This window comes from Aegilops tauschii, chromosome 5, assembly GCF_002575655.3.
Source record: "Aegilops tauschii subsp. strangulata cultivar AL8/78 chromosome 5, Aet v6.0, whole genome shotgun sequence".
NCBI classification, from domain to species: Eukaryota; Viridiplantae; Streptophyta; class Magnoliopsida; order Poales; family Poaceae; genus Aegilops; species Aegilops tauschii.
Genome location: NC_053039.3, coordinates 360,026,989 through 360,044,023, shown reverse-complemented (window position 1 = coordinate 360,044,023; position 17,035 = coordinate 360,026,989). Strand labels below are relative to the sequence as shown.

General features: G+C 53.1%; 1 protein-coding gene across 1 annotated transcript; it reads left to right on the top strand.

Annotated features, from left to right (window-relative positions):
• The first annotated feature begins 2,588 nt into the window (after window positions 1-2,588).
• LOC141022868 (uncharacterized) lies at window positions 2,589-4,987 on the top strand. The gene is made up of 7 exons (XM_073499143.1): window positions 2,589-2,860; window positions 2,960-3,242; window positions 3,345-3,581; window positions 3,740-4,151; window positions 4,203-4,332; window positions 4,477-4,620; window positions 4,741-4,987. Exons 1-7 carry the CDS (start codon window positions 2,589-2,591, stop codon window positions 4,985-4,987), a joined length of 1,725 nt encoding a protein of 574 aa, XP_073355244.1.
• The last annotated feature ends 12,048 nt before the right edge of the window (window positions 4,988-17,035 follow it).

Sequence of the window (17,035 nt, the reverse complement as noted above, 5' to 3'; positions counted from 1 at the left end):
CCATCGGCATCGCCGGTGGTAACCGCCGCCTCGCCGTGCGCTACGCGCCTCTCATGCTCCAGGGGTCGACCCGCACCTGGTTGAATAGTCTGCCGGAGGGCAGCATCAACGCGTGGGTCGACTTCGAGCAAGCCTTCGTGCGCAACTTCACCGGCACGTACAAGCGACCCGGCCGCCCTAGTCAGCTCGCCATGTGCGTGCAGGGGCCGGCGGAGACCGGCCGCGAGTACCTCGCACGCTGGACCGAGCTCTAGAACAGCTGCGAGGGTGTCCAAGAAGTCCAAGCAATCCAATACTTCGTCAACGGGTGCCGGGACGGCACCCTCCCCAAGCACAAGCTCTTGCGCTTTGAGCCGGCCACCATGGCCGCACTCATGGTGACGACGGACAAGTACGCCAACGCCGACTCCGCCATGAAGATCCAGGTGGCGCTGGACGAAGCCGGCAAAGGAAAGCCGGTCCCCCCCGAAGCCAGCCGGCGAAGGCAGCCGGCAATAGCACAACCAGCAGAACAGCAAGCGCAAGGCCGATCAGCCGGCCCAGCGCTATGACAATCGGCTCGTCGCGGCCGTCGAGCAGGCGCCCGTGGCTGACCCGGCCGCCAAGCGCCGGCAGACCGGCAAGACGATGTGGCAGCACGCCATGCGTTTCGAGGAGATGCTCGACGCTCCCTGCAAGCACCACATCGGCGCGAGGCCTTCCACGCACACGCTTCGGCAATGCGCCATCACCAAGCGCATCGTGAGGGGCGACATCCCGCCTCCCCCGGCCCCGGCTCCAGGTGCGGGACAGCCGCCTACGCCCCCTCCGCCACCGCCGACTGGCGGCGCGATGTGCGACGATGCCTACCCGGCCCAGAACGCGACCTACGTCGTCTTCACAAGCCTCAGCGACGATAAGCGCAGCGAGCGCCTCCTTCGGCAGGAGGTGAACACCGTCATCCCGGCCAAGAAGGAATACATGCACTGGTCGGAGCACCTGGTCACCTGGACTCGGGAGGACCACCCGGCCGTCATGCCGAACCCGGGTGGTTACGCCCTCGTCCTCGACCCCACCATCGTTGCACCTCGGCGCACGTGCAAGTTTTCCCGGGTTCTCATCGACGGTGGTAGCAGCATCAACATCCTCTACCGCGACACCATGACCAAGCTCGGCCTCGAGGCCAAGGACCTGGAGCCAACCCGGACAATCTTCCACGGCATCGTTCCCGGCCTCTCCTGCTCCCCGATCGGCCGGATCTGGCTCGACGTCCTGTTCGGCGACATCAGCCACTTCCGACGCGAGCCGATCTGGTTCGAGGTGGTGGACCTGTCCAGCGCGTACCATGCGCTGCTAGGCCGGCCCGCGCTCGCCAAATTCATGGCGGTTCCCCACTACGCCTACATGAAGATAAAGCTGCCGGGTCCGAAGGGCCTCATGACCATCGCCGGCGACTACCGCAAGTCCATAGAGTGTGCCCGAGACGGCGCCAAGCTGGCCGAGTCGCTGGTCGTAGCCGAGGAGCGGCGCCAGCTTGACCGGATCGTCGCCTTGGCCCAAGAAGCGTCGGCCGCACCGGTCCCGGCCGAGGACCCGGCCGACGAGGCCTCGTGCAAGCCCTCCAAGGAGACCAAGAAAGTGAAGCTGAACCCAGAAGATCCCAGCTGCAGCAAGTACATTGTCATGGGCACCCGCCTTGACCGCAAATAGGAAGGCGAGCTCGTCGACTTCCTTCGTGAGAATCGAGATATTTTTGCATGGACCCCAAAAGACATGCCGGGTATCCCGAGGAAGTACGCCGAGCACAAACTCCACGTCAGCAAGGACGCCAAGCCCGTCCGTCAACCCCTGCGACGTTTTTCCGAAGAGAAGAGAAGGACCATCGGTGAAGAGGTCGCCAAGCTTTTGGCGGCCGGCTTCATCATGGAAGTGTTTCACCCCGAGTGGCTGGCCAACCCAGTCCTCGTCCTGAAGAAGAACAAGACCTGGCGCATGTGTATCGACTACACCAGCCTGAACAAGGCCTGCCCCAAAGACCCGTTCACCCTCCCATGGATCAACCAAGTCATCGACTCCACTACCGGGTGTGAGCTCCTGTCCTTCCGGGATGCTTACTCCGGCTATCATCAGATCAAGCTGGACCCGCCCGATGCCCTGAAGACGTCCTTCATCACGCCCTTTGGGGTGTATTGCTACATCACCATGTCATTCGGCTTAAAGAACGTCGGCGCCACCTTCCAGCGCTGCATGCAGAAATGCCTGCTGCCGCAACTCGGCCGCAACATCCACGTCTACGTGGACGACATCATGGTGAAGACCAAGCAACACCTCACGCTCCTCGACGACTGAAGGAGACCTTCGCCAACCTGCGCGAGTACAAGGTCAAGCTCAACCCAGAAAAGTGCGTTTTCGGCGTCTCAGACGGAAAGCTACTCGGCTTCCTCGTCTCAGAGCACGGCATTGAGGCAAACCCGGAGAAAATCAAGGCCATCTAGCGCATGTGCAAGGCGGCCCGACTGCATGATGTCCAGAAGTTCACCGGCTGCTTGGCCTCGGTCAGCCGGTTTCTCAGCCGGCTGGGCGAGAGGGCCTTGCCCCTATATCAGCTGATGAAGAAGACGACGCCGTTCGAATGGAATGACCAGGCAGACGAGGATTTCCGGTATCTCAAGCGCATGCTCTCCACCGCAATAGTCCTGGCCGCACCGGCCGAGAAGGAGCCGCTGTTGCTCTATATCGCCGCAACCTCGCGGTCGGTCAGCACGGTGATGGTGGTCGAGCGACCAGAGAAGGACAAGGTCCAAGCCGTCCAACGTCCCGTCTACTACCTGAGCGAGGTGCTCGCCGCCTCGAAGCATAACTACCCGCACTACCAGAAGATGTGTTACGGCGTGTACTTCACCGCCAAGAAACTGAAGCAGTACTTCCAAGAGCATGTTATCACCGTGGTCAGCACAGCCCCTCTCAGCGAAATCATCAGGTGCCAGGATGCCTCTGGCCGGGTCGCCAAGTGGGCGCTCGAGCTAGCCGACCACACCATCCTCTACGAGCCCCGCACTATGATCAAGTCCCAAGCTTTGGCCGACTTCCTTGTTGACTGGACCGAGACCCAATACCTGCCACCGCCACCGGACTCGACGCACTGGCGCATGCACTTCGATGGCTCGAAGATGCGACTCGGCCTAGGGGCCAGCATCGTGCTGTCCTCCCCCAAGGGCGACCGACTCAAGTACGAACTACAGATCCACTTCGCCTCCAACAACGTCGCCGAATACGAAGCCCTTGTGCACGGCCTCCGGCTTGCCAAGGAACTCGGCATCCGGCGCATCCTGTGCTACGGCGACTCGGACCTGGTGGTGCAGCAGTGCTCCGGCGAATGGGACGCCCACAACTCTAACATGGCAAGCTACCGCTTCCTCGTCCAGAAGCTGTCCGGATTCTTCGCGGGTTGTGAGTTCCTCCACGTACCACGTGCAGAAAATGAGGCGGCCGACACGCTCGCCAAGATCGCCTCGTCCCGGCAGTCCATTCCGTCCGGCGTCTCCCTCGAGCATCTGCACAAGCCGTCTGTTAAGCCGTCTCCGGACTCCGAGTCCATCCATGTCCCAGCCGACCCAGCCGCGCCTCAACCCGGCTCGGGGACTGTCGAACGCGGCCCGAGGGCTGCTGAACCCGGCTCGGGGGCTGCCGCTCCAGAGCCCGAAATGGTGTCCGTCATCGTCATGGTGACGCACCATCCTGGGCCCTGCCCATCTCGGAGTTCCTGGAGAACGGGGTCCTCCCCATGGACGAGACAGATGCTCGGCAAGTGCAGCGCCAGGCATCCGCCTACAACATCATCAACAACGAGCTCGTCAAGCGCAGCTGCACCGGCATATTCCAACGCCGCGTCGAGCAAGACAAGGGCATTGAGATCCTCCTTGACATACACCAGGGCGAGTGTGGGCACCACGCTGCCTCGCGATCCTTGGTGGCCAAGGCTTTCCGCCATGGTTTCTACTGGCCCACGGCCCTTGAAGACGCAGAATCACTCATCCTCAAGTGCGAGGGATGCCAGTGCTTCAGCAAACGCAGCCACCAGCCGGCGTCGGCACTCCGGACCATCCCGATCGCCTGGCCCTTCGCGGTCTGGGGACTCGACATGGTGGGGCCCTTCAAGACCGCTCGAGGCGGCATGACATATTTGCTGGTGGCTGTGGACAAGTTCACCAAATGGATTGAAGCAAGGCCGATCAAGAAGCTGGACGGGCCAATGGCCGTTCGATTCGTCAAGGACATCGCGGTGCGCTACGGCATGCCGAACAGCATCATCACGGACAACGGCACCAACTTCGCCAAGGGCGCGCTCGCGCAGTAATGCTCCGTCTCCGGCATCCGCCTGGACCTGGCTTCTGTCACGCATCCGCAGTCCAATGGCCAGGTCGAGCGGGCCAACAGTCTCATCCTATCCGGCATCAAACCGCGACTCGTCGAGCCGCTCATCCTTTCGCCTGGCAGTTGGCTTGATGAGTTGCCGGCCGTCCTCTGGAGTCTCCGCACCACGCCAAACCAGTTGACCGGGTTCACCCCGTTCTTCCTCGTCTACAGAGCAGAAGCCGTCATCCTGACCGATGTCGAGTTTGACTCGCCGCTCGTCACGATGTACACGGAAGCCGAAGCCAAGGAAGCCCGCGAAGACGGCGTCGACCTGCTCGAAGAAGCACGTCTCCTAGCGCTCAGTCGCTCAGCCATCTACCAGCAAGGCCTGAGGCATTACCACAGCAAGAAGATCAAGCCCCTCACTTTCCGGGAGGGAGACCTCGTCCTCCGGCTCGTCCAAGATCAGACCGTCCAACACAAGCTATCCTCCCCATGGGAGGGCCCCTTCATCGTCAGCAAGGCCCTGTGCGATCGCAACGCATACTACCTCATCGACACCCGCAAGACAAACAAGCGCAAGAGGGACACCGTCGACGAAGAAACAACTCGGCCATGGAATGCAGAGCTCCTCCGCCCGTTTTACAGTTAGCCGTGTGCACGTATGTATCACTGCCTTTTGTAATCATCCGAAAACCATGGGATCCCCGAACGACGCTCGGGGCTGCCCTTTTCCGACCAAGCTATTGTGTCTCCTACATTTGTGCATTACTTTCCTCTTAAACCAACCCGACCACCAGGTCGACTCACTCGACCCGGGGGCTCGGGGGCTGGCCGGCTTGGCCACCCGCCGTTCTCCTTAGCAACTCCTGACGCATTGGATCGCCACGGCCTCTCGCTTCGCCCCAAGCCGCAGAACCGGCTTCGGCTGTTGGCTTGCAAGCACATGAGACCAAAAGCACCAGCACGCCACGAACACTAAGTCAAGAACCGCCGGGTCGCCCAACCCGGCCCCGCCACTTTAAGTTCCTGCACGACCGGCTGCTAGCCAACCCGGCCCCGCCGGAGTGCCGCCAGCTGGCCCAGTGGGTGTTTCGCTCGCGCTCAACATTTCGAGAGCCTAAGTATTGCACGCTCCTCTCAAAGACCGAACCCCTTGTCACGGACCGGAGCCTTGGCCGTCAGACTCGCGGGGGGGGGGGGGGGGGGAACCCAAAGGGGGAAAAGTTGCGAGAAAACGGCTCCAAAAACGAAAAGCAGGAACGCAGGGATCCACGAAGTTTCTGCATACCGCCGGGTCGCGCAACCCGGCCTCGCCGCTCTAAGTTGCCGCACAACCGGCTGCTCGCCAACCCGGCCCCGCCAAATTGCCGCCAGCCGGCCCAGTGGGCGTCTCGCTCGTGCTCAACATTTCGAAAGTCTAAGTACTATACGCTCTTCTCAAAGGCCGAACCCCTTGTCACGGACCGGAGCCTTGGCCGCCAGACTCGCGGGGGAGAAGCCCAGGAGGGGAAAGTGCAGGAAAATGGCTCAAAAAAGCGAAAAGCAAAGGCGCAAACATTCACAAAGCTCATACATCATAAGTTCAGAAACAGGCCCAAGGCCAGAGTTCATTACACCCAGTTAACCCCCAGTGGGTGGGTGGACCTGCTACCTAACAGAAATTTTTACTAAGTTAAAAATTAGGCATTCCCTCCGCCGGATCGCGCAGCTCCCGGGTCCGCTTAGGTGCCGGTATCGTCCTTCCCGGTGTCCGGATCGCGGTAGAAGTCCGTCTCCTCAGAGCTGCCCTCCGGGTCGTCCAGAAGTAGGCCGTAGTCGTCAGCAGGCACGACTTCGCCATCCTCCACCCGCTCCGGCCGGAAGTCGTCATGGAAGGCGAACCCGACGATGTAGCTGGCCCGAGCAGCTATCCGGCCGGTCTCCGCATGCAGCTGGCTCTCCGAGCCGGCTCGCTGGCCCATCAACGCATCCAGCGACAAGTCCGGATGCCAAGACATCGCAAACCGGAGCGCCATCTTGGCGCCAACACGGGCGGCGGAAACGCGCCAGTCATGGACCCGATCCATCCCCGCCTCCAACCACCGCGCCAGCCGCGTGAAAAGCTGGTCAGCGCGACGGAACCCAGTCAGAGGACCGCCGTCATCGCCGCGCCAGCCTCAGAGAGCCGCCCCATCTGCTCGCTCAATACTCGTAGACGGGCCTCGGCGGCGGTCACGGTCTCCGGGAAGGTCCAGGCCACCCGCGGGTCAGTCCCGGAGCCGACGATCCCCTGCGGGTCGTGCTGAAAGCGGACCACCTCCTCCGCCAGCTGGCATGTCTCCGGGAAGGCCCCTGTCGAAAAGAAAAGCAAGTCAGAAGAAAAGTCACCAAGAACAAGAAGCCGGAGTCCCAACCCGGCAACAACAAAACCAAAGGAAAGCACTTACTAGAGAAGGACTCTTCCAGGTGATGCGCTTCAAGCAACGTACCGCGCCGCTCTCGGGCAATGGTGCGGTCATGCTCCTGGAGCGTCTTCTCTAGATCGGCGACCTTGGCGAGGGCCGCCTTCAGCTCAGCGTCCTTGTCCTCGGCCGCCTTCACGGCCTCCTCGCGGCGCCGGGTCTCCTCCGTAGTGGCCACGAGTGCCTTCAGGAGCTCCACCTCGGCCTGAGCTGCCCCTTGTCGTCGGCCAGCTTGCCGCATTGCTGGTCCACCTCGGCAAGGGCCTGCTGCGCCTCCACAACCTTGGCGGCCTCCGCCTTGAGGCGCTCCAACTCGGCCTCAAGATGGCTCTTATCACCCGCCAGCTACTCCCGCAGCTGGCTGGCTTCGTCGAGCGCCCGCCGGGCTCCCGTCGCCTCCGCCCTCACCCTCTCCACCTCGGCTCCAAGCCGACCGACGTCTGCAACAAGCCGGTCATAGTGAAAGCCGGCCCGAATCAGCCGGGTCCTCCAAGACAGCACCTCGGCTACAGAAGAGAGACTCAGAAACAAAGTACTACTTTAAGTTTCGACCCAACTGCTATGCAGTTGGCCCGAATCTCGGGGGCTACACCCAGTGGGTGGGCTAGCGCGCCCCAACTAAAAAACAGCATGCAAGAAAAGTACTTGCCACGGCGCGGAGCTCCTCCTCCTTGGCGGCGAGCCTATCCTTCAGACGCCGGTGCATCTCAAGGAGCCGGTTGAAGACGCCGACCCGGTAGGAGTCCAGTTGCTGCAGAAAGCAACGATCAATACAAGCCATCAAGATAAGATTCGACCCAACTGCTATGCAGTTGGCCCAAATCTCGGGGGCTACACCCACTGGGTGCGCTGGCGCGCCCCCACAAAGAAGAAGCAACAAAAAAAGAAAAGGCAGAATGCAATGGAAAACTTACAAACACGGTGCGCTCCAGCTCCTGCGTCGCCTCGACCTCGGCCTGGGCGAAGGCCTGGATCCGGTCCGCCCGCCCTCGCAGGCGCCGGGTCACGGTAGCCATCGCTGCGTCCTCCTGGGTTGGAGGCCCGAAGAAGACCTCGCCGGTCCCGTAACGCGTCGGCTGCGACCCGGCGGACCGATGACCTCCCGACCTGAGCACTAGGGTGTGCTCCCCGCTGTCCGCCTTCCTTGAGGCTGGCGCCCTCTTCGGCGCTTTCTCCGGCACCGACTTCGGCTCGATAGGCGGAGTGGTTTGCGGCTCCACCACCGGCAGCACCTCGCTCGTCGGTGTCCGAGTCGCCCCCTCCGGCGCCGTCCGCGACGCCTCCCCCAAGACGACGTCACCGCCGCCTCCATCGGTCCCCGCCCGCTCGACCACGTCGGTCTGCGGTGGGGTGTCATCCCCAACGACCACGACCTCCCGGTCGAGGTCCATCACGTCCGCACGGCCGCCTTGGCCGTGCTTCCCCTCCGACGACGGCACAAAGACCGTCGCCGCAACCACCATCCCTGCTGGCATCTCCGGCCACGCCGGCTCCTCGCCGACTCGCGCCCACGTCGCCGCAGCGTCAACCCACGCCCGGGTCGATGATACGTCTCCAACGTATCTATAATTTTTGATTGTTCCATGCTATTATATTATCTGTTTTGGATGTTTAATGGGCTTTATTATACACTTTTATATTATTTTTGGGACTAACCTACTAACCAAAGGCCCAGTGCAAATTGCTGTTTTTTGCCTATTTCAGTGTTTCACAGAAAAGGAATATCAAACGGAATCCAAACAGAATGAAACCTTCGGGAGAGTGATTTTTGGAACAAACGCAATCCAGGAGACTTGGAGTGGACGTCAAGAAAGAAACGAGGAGGCCACGAGGCAGGAGGGCGCGCCCAAGGGGGGGGGTAGGCGCGCTTCCCACCCTCGTGGGCCCCTCGTGGCTCCCCCAACCAGCTTCTTTCGCCTATATATACTCATATACCCCGTGAACATCCGAGAGCACCACGAAACTCTATTCCACCGCCGCAACCTTCTGTACCCGCGAGATCCCATCTTGGGGCCTTTTCCGGTGCTCCACCGGAGGGGGAACCGATCACGGAGGGCTTCTACATCAACACCATAGCTTCTCCGATGATGTGTGAGTAGTTTACCTTAGACCTTCGGGTCCATAGTTATTAGCTAGATGGCTTCTTCTCTCTCTTTGGATCTCAATACAAAGTTCTCCTTGATCTTCTTGGAGATCTATTTGATGTAATTCTTTTTGTGGTGTGTTTGTCGAGACCCGATGAATTGTGGGTTTATGATCAAGATTATCTATGAACAATATTTGGTTCTTCTCTGAATTCTTATATGTATGATTTGATATCTTTGCAAGTCTCTTCGAATTATCAGTTTGGTTTGGCCTACTAGATTGATCTTTCTTGCAATGGGAGAAGTGCTTAGCTTTGGGTTCAATCTTGCGGTGTCCTTTCCCAGTGACAGCAGGGGCAGCATGGCACGTATTGTATTGTTGCCATCGAGGATAAAAAGATGGGGTTTATATCGTATTACTTGAGTTTATCCCTCTACATCATGTCATCTCGCCTAATGCGTTACTCTGTTCTTATGAACTTAATACTCTAGATGCATGCTGGATAGTGATCGATGTGTGGAGTAATAGTATTAGATGCAGAATCGTTTCGGTCTACTTGTCGCGGACGTGATGCCTATATACATGATCATGCCTAGATATTCTCATAACTATGCACTTTTCTATCAATTGCTCGACTGTAATTTCTTCACCCACCGTAATACTTATGCTATCTTGAGAGAAGCCACTAGTGAAACCTATGGCCCCTGGGTCTATTTACTATCATATAAGTTTCCAATCTATTTTACTTTGCATTCTTTACTTTCAATCTATATCATAAAAATTACCAAAAATATTTATCTTATTATCTCTATCAGATCTCACTTTTGCAAGTGGCCGTGAAGGGATTGACAACCCCTTTATCGCGTTGGTTGCAAGGTTCTTATTTGTTTGTGTAGGTACGAGGCGACTTGCATGTAGTCTCCTACTGGATTGATACCTTGGTTCTCAAAACCAAAGGGAAATACTTACGCTACTTTGCTGCATCACCCTTTCCTCTTCAAGGAAAAACCAACGCAGTGCTCAAGAGGTAGCAAGAAGGATTTCTGGCGCCGTTGCCGCGGAGGCTTACACCAAGTCAAGTCAACATTTGATCTCCCAGCAACTAGCCATTTCTAGCGCCGTTGCCGGGGAGTCTACGCACAAGTCAAGACATACCAAGTACCCATCACAAAATCTTACCCCTCACATTACATTATTTGCCATTTGCCTCTCGTTTTCCTCTCCCCCACTTCACCCTTGCCGTTTTATTCGCCCTCTTTTTCTGTTCGCCTCTTTTTCGCTTGCTTTTTGTGTTGCCATGTGTTAGATCGTTCGTCGTCATGGCTAGTCCTTCTATCTTTGTCAGTACTCCCGATCATGAAATTCTTAATTTTAAACAAAGGGAGGGAGAAAATCTAAAAGATGCTTGGCATAGAATTTGCAATGCTCAGAATAGATCTACTAGGAAGCAATCTACTTCCGTTCTTCTTCGCAATTTTTATGTAGGCATCACTCAGATATATTCTTGATACCATTACCGGAGGGAATTTCTTGGGTAGCCATACTTTTGATTCTTATAATGCTATGATAGATTTGTTTGGCCCACCACCTCTTTTGGTTAATGGAACTATTTTAACTTTGGAACATGTGATGCAAAGGCTTGAAATTATTGAAAATAAAGTTGCCACTGTAGAGTTGATTGAAAATTTGGATAAAAAGACCCACAACCAAATTACCCAATATGGATCTAAGGTAGGAGTTACTCTGAATTTTTTTAAAGAAAAGGAACCTATAGTTAACGAAAGAATTGATCAAGATTCCACAAGAATTGGTAAACTTGAGGATATTATTACCAACTTAGGGTCTGCCTTTTCATCCGTGAAAAATACTCCAAATCCTCCTACTACCAAAGTTTCCAAATTAATATATGTTCCTAAAAATAAGGGTGAATCTTCTAGTAAGAAAAATGTGGATATCAAATCAATAAGTGTTCACCCCAACATTTTCGCTATCATTAAGGAACCTTTTGCTACAAATGAATTTCTTGATTTCTTGCCTAGGATTTTGATCATTAATAAAAAGAAGGAAACTCCTAAGGGTTGTAAGTGTTCTATTGAAGAATTTCCAACCGAAGATGGCAATACCTATATCTATTCTCGCTTTTATGCCTAGCTAGGGGCGTTAAACGATAGCGCTTATTGGGAGCCAACCCAATTTTATTTTTGTTTCTTGCTTTTGGTTCTGTTTAGTAATAAATAATTGATCTAGCCTCTGGTTAGATGTGGTTTATGTTTTAATTAGTGTTTGTGCCAAGTAAAACCTATAGGATCTTCTTGGATGATAGTTATTTGATCTTGCTGAAAAAGTCAGAAACTTTCTGCTCACGAAAACAATTGTTAAAAATCACCAGAACGTGATAAAATACTGACTCCAATTTCAGTAGATCAATAAACAAATTATCTTGGTCTTCCTATTTTGGTAGATTTTTCTGAGTTACATAAGTTTGCGTTAGATACATATTACTACAGACTGTTCTGTTTTTGACAGATTCTGTTTTTGTGTGTTGTTTGCTTATTTTGATGAATCTATGGCTAGTATCGGGGGGTATGAACCATAGAGAAGTTGGAATAAAATAGGTTTAACACCAATATAAATAAAGAATGAGTTCATTACAGTACCTTAAAGTGGTGGTTTGTTTTCTTGCACTAACGGAGCACATTAGATTTTCTGTTGAGTTTTGTGTTGTGAAGTTTTCAAGTTTTGGGTAAAGATTTGAGGGATTATGGAATAAGGAGTGGCAAGAGCCTAAGCTTGGGGATGCCCAAGGCACCCCAAGGTAAAATTCAATGACAACCAAAAGCCTAAGCTTGGGGATGCCCCAGAAGGCATCCCCTCTTTCGTCTTCGTCCATCGGTAACTTTACTTGATGCTATATTTTTATTCACCACATGATATGTGTTTAGCTGGAGCGTCTTGTATGATTTGAGTCTTTGCTTTTTAGTTTACCACAATCATCCTTGCTGTACACACCTTTTGGGAGAGACACACATGAATCGGAATTTATTAGAATACTCTATGTGCTTCACTTATATCTTTTGAGCTAGATAATTTTGCTCTAGTGCTTCACTTATATCTTTTAGAGCACGGTGGTGGTTTTATTTTATAGAAATTATTGATCTCTCATGCTTCACTTATATTATTTTGAGAGTCCTTTAGAACAGGATGGTAGTTTGCTTTGGCTATAAAATTAGTCCTAATATGATAGGCATCCAAGATGGATATAATAAAAACTTTCATATAGAGTGCATTGAATACTATGAGAAGTTTGATACTTGATGATTGTTTTGAGATATGAAGATGGTAATATTAGAGTCGTGCTAGTTGAGTAGTTGTGAATTTCAGAAATACTTGTGTTGAGGTTTGCAAGTCCCATAGCATGCACGTATGGTAACCGTTGTGTAACAAATTTGAAGCATGAGTGGCGGTCGGGGACGAGCGATGGTATTTTCCTACCAATCTATCCCCCTAGGAGCATGCGCATAGTGCTTGGTTTTTGATGACTTGTAGATTTTTGCAATAAGTATGTGAGTTCTTTATGACTAATGTTGGGTCCATGGATTATACGCACTCTTACCTTTCCATCATTGCTAGCCTCTTCGGTACCGTGCATTGCCCTTTCTCACCTTGAGAGTTGGTGCAAACTTCGCCGGTGCATCCAAACCCCGTGATATGATACGCTCTGTCACACATAAACCTCCTTATATCTTCCTCAAAACAGCCACCATACCTACCTATTATGGCATTTCCATAGCCATTCCGAGATATATTGCCATGCAACTTTCCACCGTTTCACTTACTATGACAAGCTTCATCATTGTCATTTTGCCTTGCATGATCATGTAGTTGACATCGTATTTGTGGCAAAGCCACCATGCCTAATTTATCATACATGTCACTCTTTATTCATTGCCCATCTCGGTACACCGCCGGAGGCATTCATATAGAGTCATATTTTTTCTAGTATCGAGTTGTAATCATTGAGTTGTAAATAAATAGAAGTGTGATGATCATCATTAATAGAGCATTGTCCCCCAACAAAAAGAGAAAGGCCAAAAAAATGTCACATCCCTAGTCCTGGTATGCTCAAGGCTAGCTAGTCATGTGTGCATCATGTTTAAATTCCATTTAAATTTGAAATGGGGATTTGTGAAACCCTCAGAAATCATTTTTGGAAATGACCCAAATAAAAAGTGCTCTAAAAGGGTCCAAGAAAATGTTCATGTTGCTCTCTGAAAATATTGGACAGAGATAAAAATCAAACCAATATTTTTAGGAGCTCATAGATATTTATTTTGGACATATGGAATTAATGCAGTAATTATTTGCTTTGGATATATATTGTTATATATATATATAAAATATTGTCCAAAAATTATGCCAGTTGTTGAGGAGCTCTGGAATAATACCACTAGCCCCTACAAAAATTGGCATAAGAAAATAAAATGGTTTAGTATTTTTTTATTAAATCAAACAAATGTCAGAAAAATAGAAAAGATAAACAAAAAGGAAAAAGCTTACCTGGCGCCTACCTGCAGCCATCTGGCGCCTCAGCCGGCCCAGCGGTGCGGCCCACTGGCCCAACCGCCAACCGTCGTCCTCCTGGCGACGACAGAAGGACAGGGGCACGCGCCGGCGCGCGCGGCCACGCGACCGGCCGCGGCCACGTCTCCCGCCACCTCCTGCTTCTCCCCCCCGTCGCCTGGATCACGCGTGCGTCGCCACGCACCCCCCAAGCCTCTCTCACTCTCTCCCGTTTCCCCTCCTCCCCTGGTTCTCTCTCTCTCTCGACCCGCCCGAGCGCCGCCGTCGCGGCCGCTCACCGTTGCCGTAGCCACCGCCTCCCCCCTCGCCTCTCCGGTACGCCCAGGAGCTCCGCCTCCTCGCTCTGAAGCCCTCCGCCGATCCACGCAAGCCGGAGCGCCCCGTGGAGCCGTCGCCATCTTCGTCTCCGGCCGCCGTGGATCCCCATCGCCGCCCCGCCGACTCTAGCCCTTCCCCGAGCTCTTCGACGACGTCCGCTGATTTGCTGTGAGCCCCGTCGTCGTCCCCCCTACTCCCCTGTCTTCTGCGCCCTCTAGCCCACAGCCGCTCGAGCCCGAGCTCCGGCCGCCGCCGCGAGCTCCGCTCTGGCGAGCTCCGGCCTTCCCAGCTCCTCCCACCTGCCCCACCAGATGCGGGAGAGCACGGGCTACGATCCCGGTGCTCTCAGCCGCCGCCCCCGTGCCCTGCAGCGCGGACTCCGCCGCGACCAGAGGTCGCCGGCGATGACCTCGCCGGCCTGACATGCGGGCCCGGCCTGCCAGGTGATTAGCTTAAGGCTAATCACCATTTAACTAAACCCTGACACTGACAGTGGGCCCCTCTGCCCTAATCTTTTAATTAGATTAGTAACCCCCCCTGTTTAACACTGTATCACTAATGTGTGGACCCCACACGTCAGGTTTGGCCCCAGTCAGCGCTGTTGACTTGCTGACGCAAGCATGACGCAGTTATTCATTTTCTGGATTTAAATTAAATCAGGAAATTCTAGAAAATGATATAAACTTCAAAAATTCATAGAAATTCAACCGTAGCTCAGATTGAAATAAATTATATATGAAAAATTATCAGAAAAATGCAATCTATCCATCTGTACTAGTTTCATGCATGACAACCAACTTATACCTACTGTATAAGTGAAAACATATAAATGGCATATATAAGAGCTTAATTTGGAGTTGCATTTGAATTCTTGGTTCAAATGAACTTCAACCAAATGAATGCTAGCTGCATTAGCTCAAACAGCATCACATCTACATGCCATGATCATGCATCATATTGCTGCATATGCTTGTGTTTGATTGTCGACACCGTTCCTTCTCGATAGGTCCTGCTTCGGAGAGTGCTCCAGAGTACCTGTCTGAGGAGCAGTGCCACCCTGTTGATCTACTAGGCAAGCAAACCCCCTTGTTCATTCTGATACAATCCTACTCTCTCGCTCCTGCTCTCTGTTATTGCATTAGGTCAACAATGATTCAATTGCTACTTTGTGCTGCGGTAGTTGAACCCATTCCTCTGCATGACCTGTCATTGCCATAGTAAATAGTTGAAACCCACTAGCATGTGTAGGAGTTGATTGAAGCCATTGTTGTGTTCCTACCATGCCATGCCTGCTATTGCTTAGAGTGTGTCAGGTCTGATTCATTGGGAATGAATTAGAGTGCAGTGCTGCGTTCTAATGCTGAGAATGAAGTGTGTGAACACGATTTGGTAAAGGTAGCGGTGAGAGGCCATGTAGGAGCACATGGTGGGTTGTCTCACTGGAACCGTCCTTAAGCACTGAGTTCTATGTATGTTGTCCAATGACTCGATACTACCACACATTGGGTTCCGGTAACTCGACCCCTCTCGACTTATTAACCAACTTGATCTCTGTCCAGGAGTCGCAACTAGTTTCTGGTGTTTGTAGGTAGTGCTATTTTTCTACCAAGTGGCACCCGGCAGGGTGGGCTTGGGACAGACTAGGCACACGTGGCACGGTGTACTAAGTGGCACCCGGTTGGTGGGCTTGGGAACCCTGCTCACATCGTTTGGGGCCGTGATGGAAACCTCGGCCGGACTCCCTTGCGGATAGAACCCGAATAGGCGATAAACCTGGACTAGAGTCTTGGGTGGTTAGTCAGGTCGTGGCCGACACCCTCGCCAGGCTTCCGCTTGAAGGTTGCCGAGATACATGACGTTTATATGGCGGTAAGTGGCGATAGTGTGTGTGAAGAAGTACACCGCTGCAGGGTTAACATGATCTATTCGAATAGCCGAGTCCGCGGTTATGGACTTCTTGGATGCTTACGTGGTACATAGACAACTTGAAGTGGATACTCTAAAATGCTCAAGACAAGTGTGAGTGCTATGGATGGCCTTCTCGTAGGGAGACGGGGATGAATCCATAGTAGTGTATCGTGTGGTGATTAGTGGACTCGTGTGCGTTGTCTCACCTCAAAGAAGTTTCTCGTAGTCGTAGAACATGATAGCCACTGAGTCATAGCTGGCTTGCTGCAACTAAACCCCACATTACCTTCTTGATACAAATGCATGTATGATAGGATCTGATGTAAGTCTTGCTGAGTACCTTTGTACTCATGTTGCTTTATTTATGTTTTTGCAGCGGAGACTTCAGTCTCGCTGGTAGTTCCGCGTGGACTTCGATGTTTAGCTTGTTACCTCAGCTACGATCTTGTGCCCTCGGCAGGATCTGGTAGATAGTCAGGCTTCTCAGCCTTTTTCATTTGTAGATGTCTGTACTCAGACATGTTAAGCTTCCGCGTGTGCTTTGACTTGTATGCTCTGAATGTTGGGTCATGAGACCCATGTTTGTAATATCTTCGCTCCTCGGAGCCTAATGAATAAATACTCTGAGTCGTAGCGTCTTGTTGTGATGCCATGTTGTATTTGCACATATCGAGCATATTGTGTGTATGATTGAAATGCTTGGTATGTGTGGGATCCGACAACCTAGTTGTTTATCCTTGGTAGCCTCTCTTATGGGGAAATGTAGTCTTGTGCATCCATGAGCCATAGTAGTCCGCTACAGCCCGGATCACCGGAGTCCTGCTAGCCCAGCACTACTGCTCCGGAACACTTGACTGGCCAGCATGTGTTTCACTTCGTTCCTGTGTCTGTCCCTTCGGGGAAATGTCACGCGGTGACATCCGCAGTCCTGCCTAGCCTGCTATAGCCCGGGTTCTCGGAGTCCTGTTAGCCCAGTGCTACAGCCCGGATTCGCACGCTGCTGACCGACATGCTCGATGTTGATTCATGTATGCATGTCCCCGTAAGTTAGTGCCACTTTGGGTTCACGACTAGTCATGTTGGCCCGGGTTCTCTATCATGTGGATGCTAGCGACACTATCATATACGTGAGCCAAAAGGCGCAAACGGTCCCGGGCCATGGTAAGGCGACACCCGTGGGAATACCGTGCGTGAGGCCGCAAAGTGATATGAGGTGTTATAGGCTAGATCGGTGTGGCATAGAATCGGGGTCCTGACAGCTTTGGTATCAGAGCCTGACTGCCTGTAGGATTACCAAGCCAAATTGGTCGAAGTTGAGTCTAGAAATTCTCTAGTTATGTAAGGGAATTGATTGTGGGAAGGAA

Excerpts from the sequence above, each read along its gene's own strand:
- LOC141022868 (XM_073499143.1), top strand. The coding sequence starts at position 2,589 with ATGAAGAAGACGACGCCGTTCGAATGGAATGACCAGGCAGACGAGGAT. Across the intron at positions 3,243-3,344 it reads TCCACTTCGCCTCCAACAAC|TGCTCCGGCGAATGGGACGC; the intron begins GTCGCCGAATAC and ends GTGGTGCAGCAG. Across the intron at positions 4,152-4,202 it reads CTTCAAGACCGCTCGAGGCG|CAAGGCCGATCAAGAAGCTG; the intron begins GCATGACATATT and ends AATGGATTGAAG.